The 22,212-nt window shown below is 43.4% G+C and overlaps 2 protein-coding genes across 2 annotated transcripts; one reads left to right on the forward strand and one right to left on the reverse strand.

Moving 5' to 3' along the window:
- Positions 1–199: 199 nt before the first annotated feature.
- Positions 200–5,319, forward strand: LOC133892083 (ubiquitin-conjugating enzyme E2 2). The gene is made up of 5 exons (XM_062332830.1): positions 200–479; positions 655–680; positions 3,950–4,039; positions 4,177–4,265; positions 4,903–5,319. Exons 1-5 carry the CDS (start codon positions 355–357, stop codon positions 5,029–5,031), a joined length of 459 nt encoding a protein of 152 aa, XP_062188814.1. The 5' UTR covers positions 200–354; the 3' UTR covers positions 5,032–5,319.
- A 2,235-nt stretch (positions 5,320–7,554) lies between these two features.
- Positions 7,555–12,862, reverse strand: LOC133892684 (probable inactive leucine-rich repeat receptor-like protein kinase At3g03770). The gene is made up of 9 exons (XM_062333585.1): positions 12,515–12,862; positions 10,422–12,360; positions 10,180–10,313; positions 9,774–10,014; positions 9,403–9,611; positions 9,265–9,296; positions 9,057–9,168; positions 8,075–8,359; positions 7,555–7,907 (listed from the first exon to the last, which is right to left on the reverse strand). Exons 2-8 carry the CDS (start codon positions 11,794–11,796, stop codon positions 8,075–8,077), a joined length of 2,388 nt encoding a protein of 795 aa, XP_062189569.1. The 5' UTR covers positions 11,797–12,360; positions 12,515–12,862; the 3' UTR covers positions 7,555–7,907.
- Positions 12,863–22,212: the final 9,350 nt, after the last annotated feature.

Consider the following 22,212-nt stretch of genomic DNA (forward strand, 5'->3'; position numbering starts at 1 on the left):
AGAATGCCGCTGACATCTGGGTCCAACGCAGAGGGTTCTCCGGTGCAAGTGGGGCCCGTGGGACAATTTGGTGGGTCCCGGGGTAAGGTGGAGCCCACAGGTCAGTGACTTCGCTGTCGAGGCGCGCGTCGAGGGTGTGGGAGGAGGTCCACCGCCCCGCCTGGGCGTGAACTTTTCTCACGCGCACACCCGTCCCATCCCCCCTACACCACCCACCCATTCCCACCAGAAGCTTCTCTGATTCCAGACGCAACCCAGGACAGGAGCGAGAGAGAGGGAGAGGAGGGGAGGGAGCGCGCTGCGGGAGATCGGAAGCCTAGCTAGGGTTTGAAGCGGTGGCCTGCGGAGGCGGAGATGTCGACGCCGGCGAGGAAGCGGCTGATGCGGGACTTCAAGCGGCTGCAGCAGGACCCGCCCGCCGGGATCAGCGGCGCGCCGCACGACAACAACATCATGCTCTGGAACGCCGTCATATTCGGGTTAGTGATCCCGAAGATTTTTTCTTCTCCTTCGCCACATCAGATATTCGGGACAGTCCCTGTTCTAGGGTTCGGGGGGCTCTGGATCTCGGGAGGGGGGGGGGGGGGAGGTTTTCAGCTATGTTTCTTCTACTTGTGTTTGTGGTGCTGATGACGGGTTCGTGTGGTTTTGCAGGCCTGATGATACGCCGTGGGACGGAGGTGAGGCTCCCACCTTTGCCCCCTTTCTGATCTGTAGCTGATTTAGTGCTTGTTGTGTGGTTGCTAGTTGCTTTTTAAGGTAGTTTGATTCGGAATCGTGCAACTGCAACTGTAGATATTGTTGGAATATTAGGGACTTGGTTGCCCCAGAAGCGAGATTGTGTTGGTAGCTAAGGACTGATTTTAGCTTGTTCCCACCCATTAATCTGTTTGTTGGTTTTTCGGGGGAAGTTGTGTCATCTGATTTGTTTTGTATTGATCCGTTGAAAGTTTCATTTGGAGCATACATCCGCAGAACGTTGGTTAACTGTAGGTTGGTGCTGCAAATTCTGTAACGGCTTTGGTTTCCGTTAAGATCGAAAACGACAAATTTTGCATGGCAATACTGAAAGCACCCACTGGTTGGTTGGAAAATCAAAATTTGTGCTTTAGGCTAGAGCTGTAAATCCGTAACGCTTTTGGTTTCCGTTAATTGAAAAGGAAAACTTTTGCATGGTATACTACGTAGGCAGTTCCACTTGTGGTGTGCCAAAACTGCCATGTAGATTCAGGGGTTTGTACGTTGTGTGAATTTTACAATGAAATTGTGAGTTGTGACTATTTAACTAAGAGTTGCCCAAAAATGTTCTTTTGCTACATCAACAAACTGCCTACGTAGTTACGGATCAATACAAAATGCAAAATGTCCTCGATAACAAGAGGTTGATAGTTGCTTTGAACCTGCACTGAGAAGTGAGAAGCATGTTGGATATTTGGTTCAGTAAAGGGTGTTCTGTTGCTTGGGCCACTTTATTCCTTTTTATATTATTTATAGAATGTAAGAGAGATATGTCTCTGATGATTTAATAGGTACAGCGATATATGTTACCTATCATTTCAAAATGTTATTTTCTTCAAAAAAGGGATATGGTGAAATCATTTATATGGCAAATTGCTGTTTTGGGAGTAAATTAACAGAATAATGTTGTAAGCATGATAGTTCCAGATTTTTTTTGACTTTTATGATGGCATTCTTCATTTTTGTGTTTAAGGGGCCCCATCAGACTTGTGTCTGTTTCAATGTTTAGTAGTGTGTGCTAGAAGCAATGCGCATTCAAGCTACAACTTGACTTGTGTAATATAGGCTGCACATAAACTGGATAATTAATTTTTTGAATGAAGAATTTAATAGGTCGTCTTAGATATGTATACCTTACCCTCCGATGGATTGATCTTGTTGTTCCTCTCCTTTAACTTACATGGCTGGACCAGAATTCATAGAAAAGGCCGGCCTCATTCACATCTGAAATCGCCAACACCCGTCCATTCACTCCTTTCGACCAGTTGCTCGTTGAAAGAAGATCTCATTCGTCTGATGTTGATACTGACGCGAGCAAGGCGATGAAGTCGACGGTGTCAGACGGATAGACAGCTTACTTAACCAATTTTTGGAAACTTCTTTATAGACTTGTAGAGACCCTCTATGTAGTTGTAATTCTTGGGCAATCGATCTACTTTCCCCATAGCCCTAAGGCTGTGTCTCGATCTCCTACGTGCGAAAAATACATTGTTCCCCATATACATGCGACAGTAGAGCAAATGATTGAAGAACAAACCAAGAGGAACCATGCATAAGTTTTGTGTCATATTTTTAGTTAAACTAATTTGTATTGTTTATATGTAAGGCAAGTATCTGATTTTTCTAAGAGTGAGATGTTCTCTTATTTTTCCTTTTCTTTTTCATTACTTTCCATCTAAGGTTATGGAAGCATAACTTATATTTAAGCTAGGGCGCTATGGTGATAAAACCTCCTGTACTTTTATATCCTCTTTGTTGGTGGCTCTTGTTAGATTTCATCTCTAGCGGTCTAGCCTACCCCAACTTGCTTGGGACTATATGGCTTTGTTGCTGTGGTGATAATATGATTTCCTGTTGCTTGAATCGATATGTTATTATGGATGTTCAGTCCGCATGCCAAAGTGGGGTTTGTAGCTAATTTTGGATTGTATACCTATCTTCTTGGTGGCATGCAAGTTGAACATTATAATGAAGGCGTATTTTAGGATGTGATGCTATGAATTGTGACAAGGGAATACTGATTGGATTTATCTTTGATAGATTATTGAAATATAGGACTATCTATGGGCTTGTAAGGTTAGCCTTTAAAGATGAATGCAGTTGGATATCTGCTTGCCTAGCCCATCCGCACTCATGCATGCACACAGCCCCAGTCATCGGGCGTGGCAGTACCTTATCCTGCACAGGCTTTGGGACTGGACCAGAACAGTTTGTATGTAGTCTAAGTAGGATGCTTGGGTCACATCTAATTTTAATCCTTCTCTGTATTTTTCTTTCCACGACATGCATTTTTTCGTACCTGCAGTCTATTCTAAAAAGCGCTAGGCACTATTCTGGAGGCTGGGTGGTGCCTAGAGCCTAGCAGTCTAGGCGGCCTTTTTTAAAGCGGTGCCTGCAGTGTTAGTTACAGTACTGCGCCTCAAACGAGTAATACTAAATCTACTATCGTAGAGGACTCAAAACAACAAGCTTGTTGGGGGATAGCCTAAACAACCAGAATCGGCCCAATCCACGTAAATCATGTACCCCACTGAGGGCAGAAGGGGAATTTATTCCCTCCCCATCGAGAGGGTGATGAGCTCACAAGCTCATTTGAGAATCACTCCATTCTCCCTCCTGTTGGGAAGAAATCCCCAACAAAGCTGAAACGAATCTTTCAGATATAATCATTGTACTTCAAATGGCATTGGTTATTTTCTTTTTTCCGACATTAACAAACTAACATAGCCTGTATATTCACCATAAGATTTCTCTGGGTTCAAGGTGGATGTAGGCATTGTCAATTTATGGGAAATATTGGATACTATTCAATGATTTCTTGAAAACTAGAAGGATTTTTTTGCTAGTGTAATCAGTTTCTCATCCAATACAGGCCAAACTAGAATCACTTTACTTGATCAGATTCGGTATTGTGCTCATTTGTATCCTGAGCTATCGTCTTATCTATTTTTAGTTTGGTTCTTATTAAGTTTTCATGGTTTTTTCATCATGACTTTGATGTTTCACTTAATTTTACATAGCCTTGAAAAACATGTGGCAAAAGTTATATGTAAAAAACTCAATGTCTATTTTTCTAGGTATGTTATGATTGTAATTTCTATTGATCCTTGATGCCAAAAGGTCTCACTTAGTCATGCTGCATCTTTTCATGACTGTGCTATTAAGGTGGCATCGGAAAGTTCACTGACTGTTGATTGTCTCACACCTGTAGGCACGTTCAAGCTTACCTTACAGTTTACAGAAGATTATCCGAACAAGCCACCCACTGTTCGGTTTGTCTCCAGGATGTTCCACCCAAATAGTAATCTCTCTCTCTCTCTCTCTCTCTCTCTCTCTCCCTGTAACTTAGATATATTACGAAATGCCAGAAGATCATTCTTTTATCGATCTCAAAGTGAAGCTGTAGGAAAATGGTTTAACATCATACTATTCATGCAGTATATGCAGATGGAAGCATCTGTTTGGATATCCTACAGAACCAGTGGAGCCCTATATATGATGTTGCTGCCATATTGACTTCTATTCAGGTGCTTTTCTCTTGTTGACCAGACTTTTAGCCAAAATGCATGTGTGATGCCCATTGAAGCATATAGTGCAAAGTGCCAACTTGCAGTGTCAAGGTTTTACTGCAATTGTTGTAGTGGCTTAAATTTGGAAAACTATATAGGTGCATCGAGTTATAGCTCCCATGTCGTCAAGTTTTGTTTTCTTGTCGGAATTCTAAGTGTACATGCATTGTTTGTGCACTTGAAAAGCTCGTTCATTGCCAAATGGAATGCTCCTTCTATGTACTGAACATTGGAAGTTACATAGAAGTAAATCTGTTTTGTGAGATAATACCATAGGGAAAGTTTCTTGTCATAACTTTTTGACAGAGTGCTAGACCTAGTTTACCAGCTCAATGTTGTAAAGAAAACTTGAGGACCTAGAAGCATAGGACAGTGATTAACATTTGACTGCACTACTTATGAATAGTTTGCAGTGATTCCATGTTCCAATTTTGATGGAAGCATGTTTACTTGAACCATTTCCATGATAGATGTTTGAGTTGTTTTCCTTGTACACACTGTCATATCCCAAATTCCCAATGGGCAAGCCTGGAGGCATGTCTATAATATGACGGTGTATCTAAACTAACTGGCTTGTGCTGCATTTGCTTTGCAGTCCTTGCTGTGCGATCCAAACCCGAACTCTCCAGCAAACTCCGAAGCTGCCAGACTGTTCAGCGAGAATAAGCGAGAGTACAACCGCAAAGTTCGTGAGATTGTGGAGCAGAGCTGGACAGCCGACTAGTGCTGGGCAAAGGAAGGGTGCAGTAAGCAACTGCACAAAAAAACCCTGTGTTTCTGGCTCGCCAGACTCGTCCCCCCTTGAAACATTGAAGAACTCTTGAAGAACTCTAGTGATTGCTTGTAGTCCGTCGTGTTTTTGTGTTGCGATCCGAGTCCCAGTTACCCAATGGTTGTTTAATGTAGTGTTGTTGTCGACCTATCTTATGCATTAAAAGATCCTGCTTATGTACAGAGTTATAGCGTTGAAATGGTTTTCTAAACTAATCAAGTCTCGTTGCTCTTGCCTATAGCTTGACAGCCTCAAGGCCCAAGGGGATTGATCGCATATGAAAGGAAGCAAGGTGGGTTCTGTGTAAGCGTCACCCTTTGGCAGATTTGTTGATTTGAATCTCATGTCATGTTTGTGCTACGGGTGGAAGCCCATTTCTGATGGTAGAATGGATTATCCGTGGTCGTTACCACTGGCTAGTCCCAGTGAACTATAGGATGAGCTTTTCCGTTTTTAACGGTAGGGGAAAAATGGTCGACTTATTGTTGTTCTTGAGACAGAGCAACATGCTACAGTCCAGTTTTAATTGGGGAATGCGAGACAACCGCCACACCAAGAATAAAGTTGCGAGGGGGAGCTGAACCACCTGATCCGGACCCGGATTCTCTGCATTATTACATCATTAATGCAGAGGATCACTGAGTCTGTTGCTACAATGCCGCGCATTAGTTAATCATACATACACTACTGTAGCAACAGTAATCTGATCTTACGTACAGGCGTTTCGGTACTGTAGCACACTACTGTAGAGACACTGTAGCGTACGAATCTGATGCATCCACCATGAAATCAATTGCTCAGAGCAGACCTAAATGCACTTTACTGTAGCTACAGTTCAGAATGCAGTGTCTGTCCACTACGGCAGCAGATACTGTTGGAAGGACAATTTTGTGACAAATTCACAGCATAACTAAGTGTCTATGTGTTATAAAAAAATATAAATATTAAATATGATAATATTAAAAACAAATTTTATGAATAGAGATGTAGATGTGTCATTGTAGCGCTACCGAGTGAATATGTTGAAAGCGATACCGTAGTTTGATCTCAGATAAAATCCGAAAAAGGAGATTATTTGCTATTTTTTCTCTTAGTTTATTTATTTATTTTCATTATTAAAATAGATCTTATATTCGACTGGAGGCAGGGTTAAAAAACCGACGATAACCGAGCAAAAATCGCGATAACCGATCATCTTGGTCCGGTTCGGTTTCAGAAACCGAACGGTAACCGCATTTGAATTCAAAAAATTCGAAAAAATTAAAAAAAAAATTAAAAAATTAAAAACAAATCTTAAAAAAAAAACTAGACACAATTCTAAGAACTTCTGTGAAAAATATTTTAAAAAATAATATCGTTTGCATCATATTCTATAGGGAGGAAGTTTGAAAAAAATAAAAAAAATTAAAGCGTGCGGCTCAGTTATTAACTCATGTTAAGAAAAAATTTAACATGCAAACACATATTTTTCTTGCGTAAAACGTATCTTAAGAGGATCTTTAAAATTGATTTCACTTTATTTAGAGTTTTATTAATTTTTTTTATGATTTTTACAAAGTTCACAAGCATAAAATGAATATGTTAAGAAACAATACTGTAATTAACTTTTTCATGTCTACTATTATTTTTCCTACGTAAATCATAGTATAAATAAACTATAAAAGTGGTTTCACTTATTTTTGAGGTGTGATGGGTCAGTTATGAATTAATCTAGTCGCAACATATTTACACAATTCTGCATGTTACAATAACTAATTCATGAGTTCATGTATTTTTAAAAGACATAGGATCATGTAAGAAGACTAACAAAATTAGTTTCATGATTTTTTATTAGCAAAGAGTAAACTATACATTTAACTTGGTTTAACAAATACATTTTTTCACAGAAAATTTTGAACTTTTTTATGAGTATAAATACTTTTATCATATAGATCATGTTACAAGGAAACCAACAAAAATTGTTTCACTTGATTTGAAGCTCAGACGAATTAGTTATTGATTTTACAAGATTGGGATAATTTTTGAGTTTTTTATTTAACTTCACTAAAAATCGAGAAAACCGCTTGATAAATCGAGAAAACCGAGCGGTTACCGAGAAAACCGAGCGGTTACCGATAATACAGAAAATTCGAGAAAACCGCTCGATAAATCGCAAAAACCGAGCGGCTAAAATCGCGATTTTTTCCCTAAATTTCAAATTTTGCCAAATGAATTTTATCCAATTTTTTTTGAATTTCGACCGGTTACCGCGGTTATCGTGACTTTTCGGTTACCGCCGGAGCTCGGTAACCGAGCTCCGGTCGGTAAGCCGAACCCTGGCTGGAGGATAAAAATAGATGATAAAAGTAAATAAATTATTTAAATTTTAAAGATTTTTATTAGATAAGAGGAAAATAAAATAGGATATAATACGAGAACCAACTCGTATTTTATATAGTATAGATTTTCTCTATTTTACCTTGCAGCTGCAGCTCATAACAATGCAAAGATGCTACACGTTGTTACACTTAGGTTCTAATATTCAAAGTGAGAGTGGTGCTTACACAGCGAAAAGATCCATGTCGTTCCGGAAAAAGAAATTGGAAAAAGAATTCGAAGAGGTAAAGAGCACGTGATGAAAACAGTACTAGTAGTCTTCACCAAGAGAGCCCTGTACATATCTTGGGGTAGTAGCAATAATTTCTAAGCTCCAGCTCCAGCTGCATCTGCATCTGCTGTACACTTAGCCTGATGTCATCCTGTCCTGTTCTTCCTTGCAAATCAACCAAAAAATTGTCGCTCCATGTTTCGTTGCCCGATTGCCGATGTCCTATTTTTCTTCTCTCAATCTACATGTCCAAGAAGAACACGGAGCGACATGTTATTCAAGATCCCAGTTGCATAGCATAATCATCTTTCAAATGTGCAATAGCCTTGTTGCGTATCATGATCGTCATTCAGACGTGCAAGAAGTAAAAGTTGCAGTGCACGATCATCATCCAGATGTGCGAGGTACCTAGGCATCCGCTTGGCTGGGTCCTCTGGGGATCTGCGACGGCGAGAGCGGCGACTCCTCGCTGCTCCGGGAGTCCCCCCGCCAGTCGTCCTGCACCTGCGCGGCGAACTGCAGGTTCCAGAGCACGTCCTCCACCGACGGCCGCTGCGCCGCCTCCTTGGCCAGGCACCGCAGGCAGATCTCCATCACCGTCCGCAGCGACTCGTCGGAGCACGCCTTGCTCACCGACTGGTCCACGAAGATCCTCCGCCTCTCCGGGCCTTCCGACGTCAGCGCCGATTGCAGCTGCATGCAGCACACCGAGGTTAAGTCAGGTGGTTATCATTTTGTGTTGTACAGCGCTGAACGCCATGTAATTTTTTAGATAATGGAAAAAGTTCCGGTCTTTTACATTGTGTGATGCATACAAACCTTGTTCATCGTGTGATGCTGAAAGCTAGGTATGGTGCAGTGTTCATGTTGTCAGCTAAAATTGGTACATACCGGCAAATTTGGAGAACGTTGGGAGAAATTTTGATGAAATTAGTAAACTTTTTTTTTTCCAAATTCAGTCAAATTTCATCCATAAATCAAAATTTACCGGCCGATAAAACCGTAACAAGAACCCTGGTATGGTGTCGAATTATATTATCCATCTTTCCATAAACTTTTGAGCTAGTTAATTTGTGCATGTAACTCAATATGATATCAAGAGCAAAAGTTCAGAGCTCGACGCTTGGTTGACACGGTTAAATCAGAAAAATGACTTTTCAATAAGAAAACATTTTGTTATTAATACGAAAATGATTGTAACCTGCTTCTAGTCGATGTTACAGGCCTAAGGGGACCTAGGCATGAGTAGGAGTGTTGAACACTTTGAACTACACGTCATCTTCTCTAAACAACTTAATGCCTTGGTGAGTTGGTTGGTGCTTGAATGAAATTGAATATTTGGAAGTAGGAAGTGTGCAATGTGAAGGTTAAGATGATGTATGGTGATCACCTGTTCTTTCATGATTTCCACCTCATGTATGGATGTGATGGGCCTTCCCGACACAACCTCAAGTAGTATCACACCGAAATCGTAGATATCAATCTTGTCGCTGTTCGGAAACCTGCAAAATGTAATTCGCAACAAACAGTTCTTACCAAGATCCATCACACTTGGTATTAGGATACCATAGACTGGTAACTATGTGATCTTCAAGTACCTATCAGATGGATACTTGCTTCCACCCCATCCCTGCATTGGTCCAACAAAAAGATGGTATAACAGAACACTGTTAGTTCTAAGCACACGGATTCAGAGATAAAGACACATCATTAGAATGATTTTGCATCAGCTTTACCTCTGATTTTGCGGTTTCAGCCAGGATGGGGATGTTGTAGCTGCCGATCTTGGCGACAAGATTCTGGTCCAGGAGGATGTTGGTGATCTTGAGGTTGTTGGCAAACAGGCCAGGCATGATCCCTCCATGCAGGAACTGGATGCCCTTCGCCAGACCAATGGCGGTCGAGATCCTCTGCACCCAAGGGAGCTTCCTCCCTTCTGTTCCTTCTGAACATCAAGGCATGAACTTAGTTAGTCATCGAACCGGTGATTAGACTGTTTTTTTTTCCAGGAGAGCTGTGCATTCTCTGACAATCTTTCGACAAGGTCTCGTAGCGGTGATTGGACTGTCGGAGTGATGAACACATGAGGAGATGGTAGGGAACTCACGTGAGATCCTGCTCCTGAGGTTGCCGTTCTGCACGTACTCGAAGACGAGGTAGAGCTGCGTGACGGTGGAGTCGTCGAGGTTGTACTCCAAGCAGTGGCCCAGCGCGCTGACCAGGTGCCGGTGTCGGAGCTTGGAGATCATCTCGATGTGCCGGTTGAAGCTCTGCGACGTGTGGCTCCTCTTCACTCTCAGCGACCGGATCGTCACCGGCGTCCCGTTGCTCAGCGTTCCGCGGTACATCTGACAGGAAAAGAAGCAGGTCATTTCACAAGAAACTCGCGGGAATTCCACACGAACAAGTTCAATTTCAGCAGGAATTTAATCAAGAAACATTCTGGCGTTGCAAATAGGACCTAGAAGATCTTTCGTTACACGACGATTAGTGGAGAACAGGGCAAATACTACCTGGCCGTGAGCATCCTGCCCCATGAGACAGGACACCTCAAAATTGTTGGTTGCCGCTTCAAGCTCCACCAAAGAAAATGATCTGTACGCCGGAATGCCCAGAGCTCCCAATTTCACCGTCTGCGATATGTAACCTGATGGTCCCAATGATCGAAGAACATGTCACCGGCAATGAAATTAAGCTGAGAATTTCGGAAGGAATTGAGTACTAAGCATGATTCGCAAAGAGAGCGAGATCGTACGCGCATCGGCGAAGAATTGCGAAGGATAAGCGCTCGATGCGTGCTCCACCAGCCGTCTGGGCGGCCTGGCCTTGGCAAGTCTCAAGGTCACCTTCCTCACGGCGAGGAATATGGCGACGCCGACGAGCACCGCGCCGGCGAGGGCGGCTGTGACAATGCCGGCCACGAGACAGGCCTTGGCGCCGTGCTTCTTGCCGCGCGCCTGGTCGGGCACGATGCCCACGGCCAGCGCTTGGTTCTGGCAGAACTGGGACGGGTGCTGCGAGCCGACGTCGCCGCTGGTGGCGGACAGGCAGTTCGCCGCGGCGGCGAGCGTCACCTTGGAGTTGACGTTCTTGCTCGAGCTGGCTCTGTTCAGGCAGGACGGCAGGCTCCCGGTGAGTAGGTTCGACGAGAGGTCTACGAATCGGAGGTTCTCGCCGCAGGACATGTTGCCGGCGAGCAGCCCGGTGAACCGGTTCCCGGCGATGCTGAGGTACTCGATGGACGGCAGCGCGAGCAGAGTAGGTGGGAACGGCCCGACGAACCGGTTGCTAGAGACGTCGAGGTGCTCGAGGAGGTAGAAGGAGCTGAGTTCGCCGGGGAGGCCGTCGCTGAACCGGTTGCCGCGGAGCACGACGCTAGCCACCTTCCTCCCCAGCCGCGGGAACGCCGGCCCGAGCGAGTTGTTGGCGAGGTCGATCACCTGCAGATTCGTGAGCGCGCTCAGGTCCGGCAGGTTGCCGGAGAGGTTGTTGGACGCGAGCGACAGGGACCTGAGCGACGCCATGTCACTGACGGATTCTGGCAGCGCCCCCTGCAGCGAGTTGTTCCCGAGGCTCAGCACGGCCAGCGACGGCAGCCGTCCGAGCCAGCCAGGGAGCTCGCCGGAGAGCATGTTGTAGTCGGCAATGAACGTCTGGAGGTTGCCGAGTCGGGACAGCCCCTCCGGGAGCTGACCGTAGAGGTAGTTGCTGCTCACGTTGACGATCTCCAGCGCCGCCAGCCGGGACACCTTCCCCGGCAGCGGGCCCCAGAGGCCGAGGCCGGTGAGCGTGAGCACCCGGAGGTCCGGCAGCCTCGACAGCGTCGTGAAGAAGGCGTCGATGGAGAACGTCTTTGGGAGCGGAGGCCCGCCGTCGGGGCCGATGATATGGAGCTGCGTGACGCTGTCGCCGTAGCACTCGACGAAGGCGGAGGCGGTCTTGTAGTCGCCGCCGTAGCAGAAGTCGGTGTCATTGCGCCAGTTGCTAAGCACCGGCGGGTAGTTGAGCAGCTGCTGGATCTTGAGCAGCGACCATGTCTGGGAGGACTGCAGCTGCGTAGATTCAGGCACCATTGCAAGCAGCAATGGGAGCAAGATGAGCAGAGAATGGCTGCAACTTCTTCTAGCCATTCCTACTTGCCACAAAGATTTGTTCTCCTTTTTTTTTGTTTCTTTCAAAAATTGCAGCAAGATTTCTTCAGCCTTCTGAAGATTTGTTGGTGATTGCTAGTTTGCTACCGTGGAACTGACGAACAGTTTGATGCAGGACAAAAAAAGCAGAAATGATGAGCAAATGATCAGAAATGGAAAAACTTGTTCTTCAGCTGGAGCAGGGCAATGAGACAAAACCAGCCAATTAATCTTTCAGCCTTCCTGACCAAGAACACAAACAGAGCGCTGCTAGAATCTGGAAGCAAGATTTCTATCTGGAGCTTTGGATGCTGGGAGCAAAATGAAGGCAGCCACTGAACTCAAAAGAGCTGAGATGATCTATAGTTATTGGCGATAGCTACTGGTCACCAGAAAAAAAAAGTGTTGTGCCACAATGTCCAATCCTGCACAGGGAGGATCTGAGTGGTAGACCACCAGTTCTTTTCACCCCACAGCAAGCAAGCCTGGATGCTATGCTAATGCCTCTTCTCCCCCTGCAGAAACCTCACCTTTGCTTCCTTTCTTCAGGAACTGGTAACAGAACTGCAAAACAATTGCATCATCTCAACAGGTTACCCAACTACCCAAGCATCACCTCTGCACCAAGATTGCTACCACTAATAATTACTATTTTTTGGCTTGATACTGATTACTATTCCAAGAAATCAAAGAACAGAAGTGCAGGAGCCATAATTACCTTTGAGCCACGGGAGCAGCACTCACTGCTGAACAATGCAGATGTCAAGAAACTCAAAGCATGTGCAGAGATGAATGCGTTGCAAGTGAATGGAGCAGCATCGACAGTTCATTATTTTTTTTCTAGGGTTTTGTGGGTGAGGGAATCGTATGCTCAATGTGTCGGCTACTACTCTGATGTCGCTAAGCATCACGGGCTGGCTGAGACATGGGGCAACGGGACAAAGATTCAGCTGGAAGATGGAGGAGGGCAAAGGGACAATGAGATGTGAGCCCAGCGCTCTCTTTTCCTCTCCTATTATCGTATAAAGTTCAGAGTAGGAATCAAGCTGGGAAATTGGTTCCCTTTTTTAGGTTTATGCCTTTATTTCTTTGGATTACATTCTTTTTTGTCTTGCTTCCCCTCCTTTTCATTCTCAAGGTTTGTTGAAGCAAGATTTTTCCTTGGAAATTATTGTTGAAGCAAGAGTGCAACCATATGTTGTTTTCTGGTAGGTTAATGTTTTCAGTGCAACCTTTTTTCCATAAGAAATGTTTCCAGTGCAATCAGTGAGCATAAAAAAATTGAGTTGGTGGTATAACAACATCTGATCACACACTGTGATCTAGGTTCATTAGAATAGATCATGTACTGTTCTGAACATGGAGCAGCTAATTTGCTTGATCCCGGCTTTCATGAGCGACAAGTGGAATATCAAGCAACAAGAATGGGCACTGTTTGCTGTGAGCTTGTGCAAACCTTAAAGAAAAAACTTTTTTAAAACCACAAAAATCAGTTCAAGATACCTGGAAATAGATAATTTTAATGACAGGGTGGCCCAGGAGCTTGAATTTTACGTTAACCAACTTTTCAAATAAAAATTGATAAAGATTGAATCTGGCTCCATATTTTTATCTACCTTTTATTCCTTTGATTTGACTGGTTTTTTTGTCTTTCCATCTATTCGACTATTCCTCTTGTTTGCTTTACATAAAGCTGAGAAGACAACATCACTTTCACTTAGGTGGCAAACATGCACCAACTCCAGGAAATAAATAAATAAATATATACTGTAAAATTAGATAAAAAAACACGCAGATATTTGCATCGTGCATGCCAATCTTTACTATTTGCCCAGTGAAAAGTCTGGAATCTTGTGAGCATGTGTGCTGTGTTCCCACATTGACTTGGATGTTTGTCAGAATTGGTGCCCACACTCACTATAGCTATCAGGAATAAATAATCGCTACCAAATTTCTCAACCACCCTATATAATTGTCTCCTACTGCAGTACAGAATGAAATGTCTCATTAGAATTTGGAACCCACACTTTGATGTGCGTGAGACAAAATGAAGGTACAGTGACACTAACACGTAGCAGCGGATGCTTTTGAACCGGTTAGTCTTAACCTGATGATGGTTTGCAAGCTAGCTTTTTCCAGAGGCTGAAAGCGTGGTCGACAGTAGAATATCACTCTTGCGCATGTGATGTGGAATGAAGAATCACGTGAATACTACTACATGAAGGATCATCTTCACCTCTCTTTTACTGCCGATTTAGTAATATCACTGTTGATTCGTAAGTTCAAGACGTATATAAAAAACCGAGTAAAAAAGAACTAGCAGTGATAGTGATTATCACTGTCGGTTCATAACAAGAATCGGCAGTGATATATTACTATTAGTTGATAGTATGAATTGGTAGCGATACATTAATATCGGTTCGCAATACAAACCGATAATGATATTAGTTCATTAAAAGATACGTCTTTAATAACCGACAGTGAATATCTCAAAAACTCATATGAATTCCTACGTCTGCCTACTCGGCTTCTCTCAAGTGCCTTTAAAATCACACTAGATCGCTCTCGCTCACTCAATCGCCTCTCTTGCGCTCACCCTCTCCCCTCCACCGCCGCCGCAACGGCCACTCCACCGTCATGGATCCACGTGATGCTTCTCTTGCTTCGGCCACTCCATCGCCACCTTCTTCGGCCAAGCCACCCACATCTGCGCTATCATCCGACGACGAGGCGGAGGTCCTACCGGCGAGCTCAAACGAGGCGAAGACCTCGGACTCAAGCGTGTGGGATTTCTTCCTCGATGAACTGAAGGAGAAGAGGGCCCGGACGAGCTCAGATGAGGAGGAGGAGGAGGCCAGCGACGGCGGCAAGGATGAGGACGCGGATGATGATGACAATGTCGTCGTGACCGACAACCGGTAGACAAAACATGCGCGAATTTAGGGGTTTTTTTTTGCGTGCGGTCATGCATGTCTTTTGTTTTTTTACAATAATTGATTTAGTGAGTTAATTATAGATTAGTATGATAAGCTATAATTCTGGAGATAAGTAAGATAAAGCTCAATTAAATTATCGCTTGCTGCTTAAATTTTAATTTTTTTCCTGTATTAAGTATCACTGCTGGTTCGTAGCTGGAGCCTGCAGTGATAAGTATATAAATCGGTAGAATAAACTCAAGAATCGAATTACATGAACCGGTAATGATAATCATGGTTATCACTGACGGTTCAAATAACGATAGTAGTCTCGTTTTTGAATCAGTAGTGATGACTTTTACTGTAGCAGTAAAAGCTGCATATTCCTATTTTCTCTAGCTTGTAAAGCATGTGCGTGTCATGAGATGCAGTATAGTCTCATCATAGTTGTAATGTGCCGGAGGGACTTTCCCTTGAAGTTCTAGGGATTACATGGGGTTTTTTCATGTAAAAAAATGTTTACAGCAATTGTAGTGATATGTTTCCATGTGGCGAGGCTTGTTGACACTTGACAGCATGTGGACGGGATCTCGCCGCTGGGTGGCGCCATTATTATGCTGCTGCGTCTCTGTTAGGCTGGGAGGGCAGTTCCTTGGCGCCATCGATCACTCGTTTCATTTCGCATTCGTACTATATATTTTCCTCCCTTCTTCTACCCCATCTGTCCTCGATTTGCGACACGATTTGTGACACGGTGAGCCCGCCATGCACTACAAGGATCTAAGCTCTGGGGCACGGTTAGGAACAGAATTACTTATTACTATATGGACTCATTTTTTTTTAAAAAAATGGTTAATTACTTGCTCACTTCATATATTCCCCAAAAACCAAAGTTTTTTTATTCATCAGCCGATTTGTGACGTTCTTTGTCCAATATATGTAGGGTACGTAGTATATATCGTAGGTAGGTTTGTCACTACTCACTACCTTAATTACATCTCGAGGGGAGGAGCCGAGCAGGTAGCTAGTCACACGACGTGCTCATGTCATATGAGCCATGCATGCATCAGACACGGACGGCCGGGCCACGATGAAATCGCCGACGACGCCGCAGATTCGTCAAGGGGCTGATCGAACGCCACCCCTGTCAGGGACACTGATCATCTTGATTCTGTGTGAGTGGTGGAAAGAACGAAATCTTCGGATATTTCAGAGACAGGAACTCACGGAGGACGCTTTGCTACATAGGTTTCAAGAAAAGCAATGACATGGTGTATGTCGGGAGCTCATGTTTTAGTGACCTCAAAATAGTCGAGAAAATTCTTAAAGTAGCTTTTTCTTAACCTTGTGCCCGAGCCTAGCCTAAAGCCTATGCGTGTAAACTGTAGACATCTTTGATACTTTTTTTTCTTCTAATATAATCGCCCACACGGTGGCTTTATAAAAACGCCACCCCTGCCAATGGTACAAATGGCTTTTCTTGGCGACGTCTCGGTCGTTCGTTAGCATGCTGATGCAGCTGCCGCCATGCACGCTCGTGATCGAGAGAGTAGCTATCTGGCTGGTGATTTTATGCGCCATGTGAGATGCCGTTCGCTAGCTAGTCGATCCAGCGGGGCCGGAGAGAACAGACGAGAGAGACAGGAGTCGTTGGCACCGGCTGCACACGAATGATTGACCACCGACGCACATATACGTACTGCCGCTCCGCCGCCTCGACGGACACGGATGTACATCACCACCGACGCACATATACTTGCTCGTTTTGTTGTAAAAAAAAGTACCCGGGGAGGACGTCGCTGGGATTTCATTAAAAGGATATCGTACCTCAAACTTAAATTGACTCAGTGAGATTATACTCGACTGACTGTTAGTATTGTAAGAGAATTATCAAAATTTGTTGTGCAATACGTGCATATATACATCGAAGATACAGCTAGCTAGCTATACATTGAATAGAAGATAGGCTTGGCCGATGGAGTTCAAGAAGCCGCGCGCGCGCTTGAGGCCAGGACGTACATTGCCGCCAACTGAGCGAAGGCCAGGACAGGCTCGCGCTCGAGCCCAGCCCAGAGAGTGAGCAAGGCGCACCCCCTCCCCCTCTCTCTACATCAATGCATCAGCTAGGCAGCTAGCCACAATAGTTTAGCTCCAATAATAGACCAGTTAATGAGATATCAAGTTAAAATTTATATTGATTTACATATGATGAGAAATTAGTAATATTGAATTTAAGATGATTTTGATTGATATAAGCTTATTTGTGCGTATTCTTATTTATAATTAACTAAAGTTTGAATTGGAGTAGACTGTTTCAGAGTTTAGAAAAAATGCTTCATTGGAACATTCGGTGTGTGGGTTATTGACCACACTGGATAGTGAGCACCGGAATATTTTCAGTGCTGAAGAAGATATGAGAGCAAACACCGAATAGTCCTGCATTTCAGTGTGAGCATCGGGGGATATCACTAGGCCTTTTATTGCAGAGAGGTTGCGGAGGGTGGTTTGGTGGATTATCCAGTGATAAGTATGAGATCACCGGAATCTTCCACCAGACCTTTTGTTACTGAGAGGTTGCAAAAGGGTGGTTCGATAGATTTGCACACGTCGGATTATACGGTGATGGGTATGAGATCACCGAAAACTTACACCAGACTTTTTCTTGCAGAGAGCAAAATTTTTCTGGAACAGATAGTGCTACACTCACCGAATGGTCCGGTGTTCAGAGGCAAAACACGCCGGATCATCTGGTGTTCACGTTTTCAGTATAATGTATTTTGAACCGAGGATTTGTGATTTTGATTTTGAACTAACTTTGTTTGGAGTTAGAGAAACATATTTGCTTATCTCATGATGTGCAGGTGATAGATATAATTTGGTGGTCGACGGAGGGATGATCGGAGCCAAACAGGAGGCTTGGTGCCGGACGATCAAGGATACTGGGCGTGATCAAGGGTGATCTTAGCTGTACACGTGAAAGTCAAGCAAAGCATAAAACCGAGGATGAAGATAGTGTGTTGATAAAGTCAAGTGAAGGGGATGCTGATGCAAGTAATAAGGCAGTCCGAGGGATCGGGAGCGGGAGAGACTTGCCGACGGTTCAGATCGCAAGATAGAGGACATACGTCATTATCGGAGCGCTTGCTTCAGGTGGAAGCAAGTGACGACTATTCATGCTTTGAGAAGCGTGCTAGGGTTTCACAGTTTGGCCTTAAAACCGTGGAAGGACTAGAGGAGTACGTGTCACCCTCGTGAAGCTTGCGTCGAGGCAAAGTTAAGTCATGAAGGCGCCACGGCTGTCTGATGCATGAAGAAGAAAATGGACTAAAATGCTCTCAGTAGTAGATGAAAGTGTACTACAAGAGAGGGGTATTTTGGAAAAAAGTTAGAAAACTTAGGGGTCAAATTTTCTAAGCCTATAAATAGAAGGGTAAGGCTATGGGAGGACTTGAATAAGCCACTTGAACCCCTTGTGCCACCCATTTGAGAGCCTAGTGCTAGAGTTTTAGAGGAGAGGAAGATGGGTGCTTAACTTATGTAATATGTGAGAGTTTTTAAGAGAAAAATCCTTGTAATTCGTCTAAAATAGGACTGACCACTTTGAGTAATAAAATTTATATTTTTGCATATGATTGAATTCCCCTCTATCTAGTCTCCCTATTGGTTTCCTTGCAAGTTTGCAAGTTTTTCTTTTTCGATTGTGTTTTTCTTGTTGATTTTTGTTTTTATTTTTGAGCTGCGATTTTTCAACTTTAGGTAGTTGTTCTTCTTGTTGCTAGAGGTATAAATGTTCATATACTCATGTATTTGAGAGGATCTTGAATCCCCTTACCTGTAGACTATCAACTTGCAGAGTTGCTTCTTTCGGTGACCGTCTTTTTGTTATTCATTCAAGTTTTAAGCTTTTATGCATAAAAACACATGGAGTGGTCTTAATAGAGCATATGGTTCATATTCCATCCATGGAGTTATGTTGCTTTGAACTTTCTTTCTCTCTTTGTCTCTCCAAAGTTTATGCTTCTATTTGTGCGTTTTTGAGGGGTGTTGGGTGAACAAGAAGTAGACCATCTATTTTGCAAGAAATTTATAAGGAGCCTATTCACCTTCCTCTAGTCGTCGTTCTCGGTGCTACAATTGGTATCAGGGCTGGTTTGATCGCTTGTTGACCATAAACTGACTCTGTGATCCGTAGCCAACATGGAGAGAAGTGGGAAGATTACATTATTTGATGGAAGAGACTTTTCGTACTAGAAGGTACGTATGAAGGCTTATCTTCTAAGCTTAGGAAGTGCAATATGGGAAGTAGTTAATTCCAACTACGAGAGCCCTGTTGCTCGCATGATTCAGGTTCAAATCGAACAGTGAGGCCAACAATAAGGCTAGAAATATTTTGTTCACTAGCCTGAGTTGGAATAAGTTTGATAGGGTTTAACACCTCCGTACTGTCCGGGAGATCTGGACTATTTTGAGTGTCTTTCATGAAGGCACTAATCAGATTAAGGCGAGACACTAAAGCACTTATAACCAAGAATACCAAATGTTTTTGTAAGGGCTCGGTGAATCTTTGGATGCTATGTTTGCTCGTTTTGATGGAATTGTGAGCAACTTTAGATCCACTAGTGTTTTGCCCTACTCTGACCATGAGAGGGCGATCAAGCTTCTCTATACTCTTGATCTTAGCATATGGGAAGTGAAGATATCGAGCATTGAAGAGTTACCAAGTTACGATATGTTAACTTGTGATAAAATCTTCAGCAAACTCAAGTCCGCCGAGATAGCTAAGGTGGCTCAGATTGGTCTTGGAAACCCCCTGTCTTAGAATATGGCGTTGGTTTCCATACTAAATGGTGGCAATTAGGCTGGAGTTAGCTTTTCTTGTGCTAACACCTCACTGAGTGGTTTTGCTTTGTCTTCCTTGGTTTCTATCACAGAGGAGTAGGTGGATGCTCTGGATGATAAGGACTTTGCTCTCATCGTGAAGAAGTTCACCCGCTTCTATAACAATAGGAGAGACCAAAGGAGAGAGAGCTCCCGTGCTTATTTTGAGTGTGGTAATACCACTCACTTCAAGGCTAACTACCCCAAGCTCAAGAAGAGGGAGAATAACGACCAGGACTACAACAAGCACAAGAAGAAAAACACGAAGCTCTTCTTCAAGAAGAATCGCAATAAGATGGCCAAGAAGGCGGCTTCTAGGGTGTTCGTGGTAGGTCTCAGTGACATCGATATCTCATCAAGTGAAGAGGAGGCTCGGAGGAGGAGAAACTGCAAGTGAAGAACAAGAAAAAGGCCAAGGACTTCACCGGCCTCTGCTTCATGGCAAACGATAACAATGACAACGACCATGTGATCCCTCCGAGGTATTACCTTCCTACGACCAATTTTGTATCCAAGTCGATACATTGAATGATGCTCTCGTTAGCTAGGATAGGTTACTTAAGAAAGCTGTACGTGAGTTGAAGGAGCTTAGGCATATGTATGAGTCTGTTTCTTCTGAGCTTGAGTTGCTTAGGTCTAGGGCAGAGGTTGAGGATGCGGATTGTGAGAGTTGCTTGGTTGTCATGAGTGAGCTTGCTAAGCTTCAAACTGTGCATGCTCAAGTCACCAGTCGGTTAGAGCCTCCCGAGAAGAAGCTTCTTGAGGAGGAGTCTAGACCTACTTTCTTAGACACTTGCAAGAATTGCCCTTTGCTTTCAAAGGATGCTGAAGTGAAAGACAAGCGTATAAAGGGGCTAGAGTCTAGATTGGAGAGTGCTGAGAGTTCTATGGATGTGCAGCCTAAGTGTCCCACCTGTATGATCTTTAAGGATAAGCTCAACTGGGTTAGAGGGTAAGTTGAAAAGCTCATGGCTGAGAATGAGTATATTCTTTCTCTTGTGGAGAAGTGCTAAGAAGGCAAGGGCAAAATTGATTTGATCTTGACCAAGACCAAGATGTGTGTTGATAAGGCTAGGTTAGCTTTGGGTTTGAGCTTTGAGAGAGTTGCTTACACCAGTTCTGGCAAGACTATATTCACCCCACCCACTACCCTTGAGTTAGAGAAAGTTAAGATCAATGCCTCACAATTTATGCTAGAAAAGAACAAGCCTACACCTCAACCTACAAAGAATAAACCCACACCCGAGAGAGCTCTACAACCTAAGATGAGGGCATCTGTGAGAGAGCCTAGAGTGACTTGTAGTCGAGTTCTCGAGAGATGCTATCACTTTACTTACTGCCAAAGAGATGATCACTTTGTTGGGTTTTGCTTTCGCCATAGGAGAGATGAGAGACGTGAGTGGGAGTGGAGTACCCAGAACATGTACCGCCCTCTGTTGGTGTACATGAGCCTTTTCCTCGCTCCTACCCACGAGTCTCTAGCGTTTTTTCAGTCTTTTCCTAAAGGTGTTGCTCGACGTGAATTTAACCATGACTCATATAGTTTTGGTCCACGTATAAGAGACTTTGAGTCCCAGCGCTTTGGCGGACCACATGTTCCCTATTATGATACTCATCCCCAACGTGTTGGTGTTGAGTTGCATACTCCTACTATTTCTGCTTCAATGTGGATGACCCAGTACTGGATTCCCAAGAGGTTTTTGACTAACCCTAGTACTGAGCCATACACATTCTATTCTTCTTCTATGTAGGTGCCAGGAGGAGACCTAGAGAATAAGTGGCTCATTGGCTCCAGTTGTTCGTGCCACGTGATTGGAGATTCATCATGGTTCTCCAGCCTCACCCCAGACAATGATTATTCTCCAAGCTCATTAAATAAGATTATATCTTTTTGGATCTTGAAAATAGCGAGCATGTTTGGTTGACTTAAATGTTAAATTTCATAGCATGTTTGATTTCTTTGATCCAACATATAGAGTAAGTCTCTCTCAAGAGCTTTTATTGGTTAAAAGGTGCATAGTGTTTTCTTTTGATTTCAATTGGTATCTATTTCATATGCAACGTCCATTGGAGAGTTTGCTTTATATAGTAGGTTTCACTAACCTTTTTGGACCCAATGAGTTTAGGGATCAAATTGTACTTAAATAAGTTTTAAGTACAATGAAGATGCATTGGAAGCTTGAGTTAATCATAATAAAGGTCCTTTCAAGTAGAAGATCATTTTAATTGGAATTCATGAAGATGGTCATTATGTTTCAATTGGTATTTATAAAGGAGATCATCACCTTCAATTTCAATTGAAATCAAAATAAGGACCATATCAAAGCGAGCAATTCAATGTCATTTTTATTGGTAATCTGTTTTTAATTCATGCATTTTAATATCATAGCATGAAATAACTTGCGAAAATGTGTTTTCCTTGGAAGTGTAAATTTTTTTTTCTATTGCAAATATGAGCAATTTGAAGTAGCATATTTTTGTGGGAACTATATAATCATATTTATGATTCATCCAATCCCAAATATGCAATAGGATTTATATCAAATGCTTGAGTTGCTCTTATATGCAATATTGATGAAATTAGCAAAGTCTTTTGCTTGAGATTTATAGTCCGCTTTAAATG

This window comes from Phragmites australis, chromosome 15, assembly GCF_958298935.1.
Source record: "Phragmites australis chromosome 15, lpPhrAust1.1, whole genome shotgun sequence".
NCBI classification, from domain to species: Eukaryota; Viridiplantae; Streptophyta; class Magnoliopsida; order Poales; family Poaceae; genus Phragmites; species Phragmites australis.

Coding starts and splice junctions, on each gene's coding strand:
- LOC133892083 (XM_062332830.1), top strand. CDS start 355: ATGTCGACGCCGGCGAGGAAGCGGCTGATGCGGGACTTCAAGCGGCTG. Junction 480..654: donor TGGAACGCCGTCATATTCGG/GTTAGTGATCCC, acceptor GTGGTTTTGCAG/GCCTGATGATACGCCGTGGG. Junction 4,266..4,902: donor CCATATTGACTTCTATTCAG/GTGCTTTTCTCT, acceptor TTTGCTTTGCAG/TCCTTGCTGTGCGATCCAAA.
- LOC133892684 (XM_062333585.1), bottom strand. CDS start 11,796: ATGGCTAGAAGAAGTTGCAGCCATTCTCTGCTCATCTTGCTCCCATTG. Junction 10,015..10,179: donor GGCAGGATGCTCACGGCCAG/GTAGTATTTGCC, acceptor TTTTCCTGTCAG/ATGTACCGCGGAACGCTGAG. Junction 9,612..9,773: donor CCTCAGGAGCAGGATCTCAC/GTGAGTTCCCTA, acceptor CTTGATGTTCAG/AAGGAACAGAAGGGAGGAAG.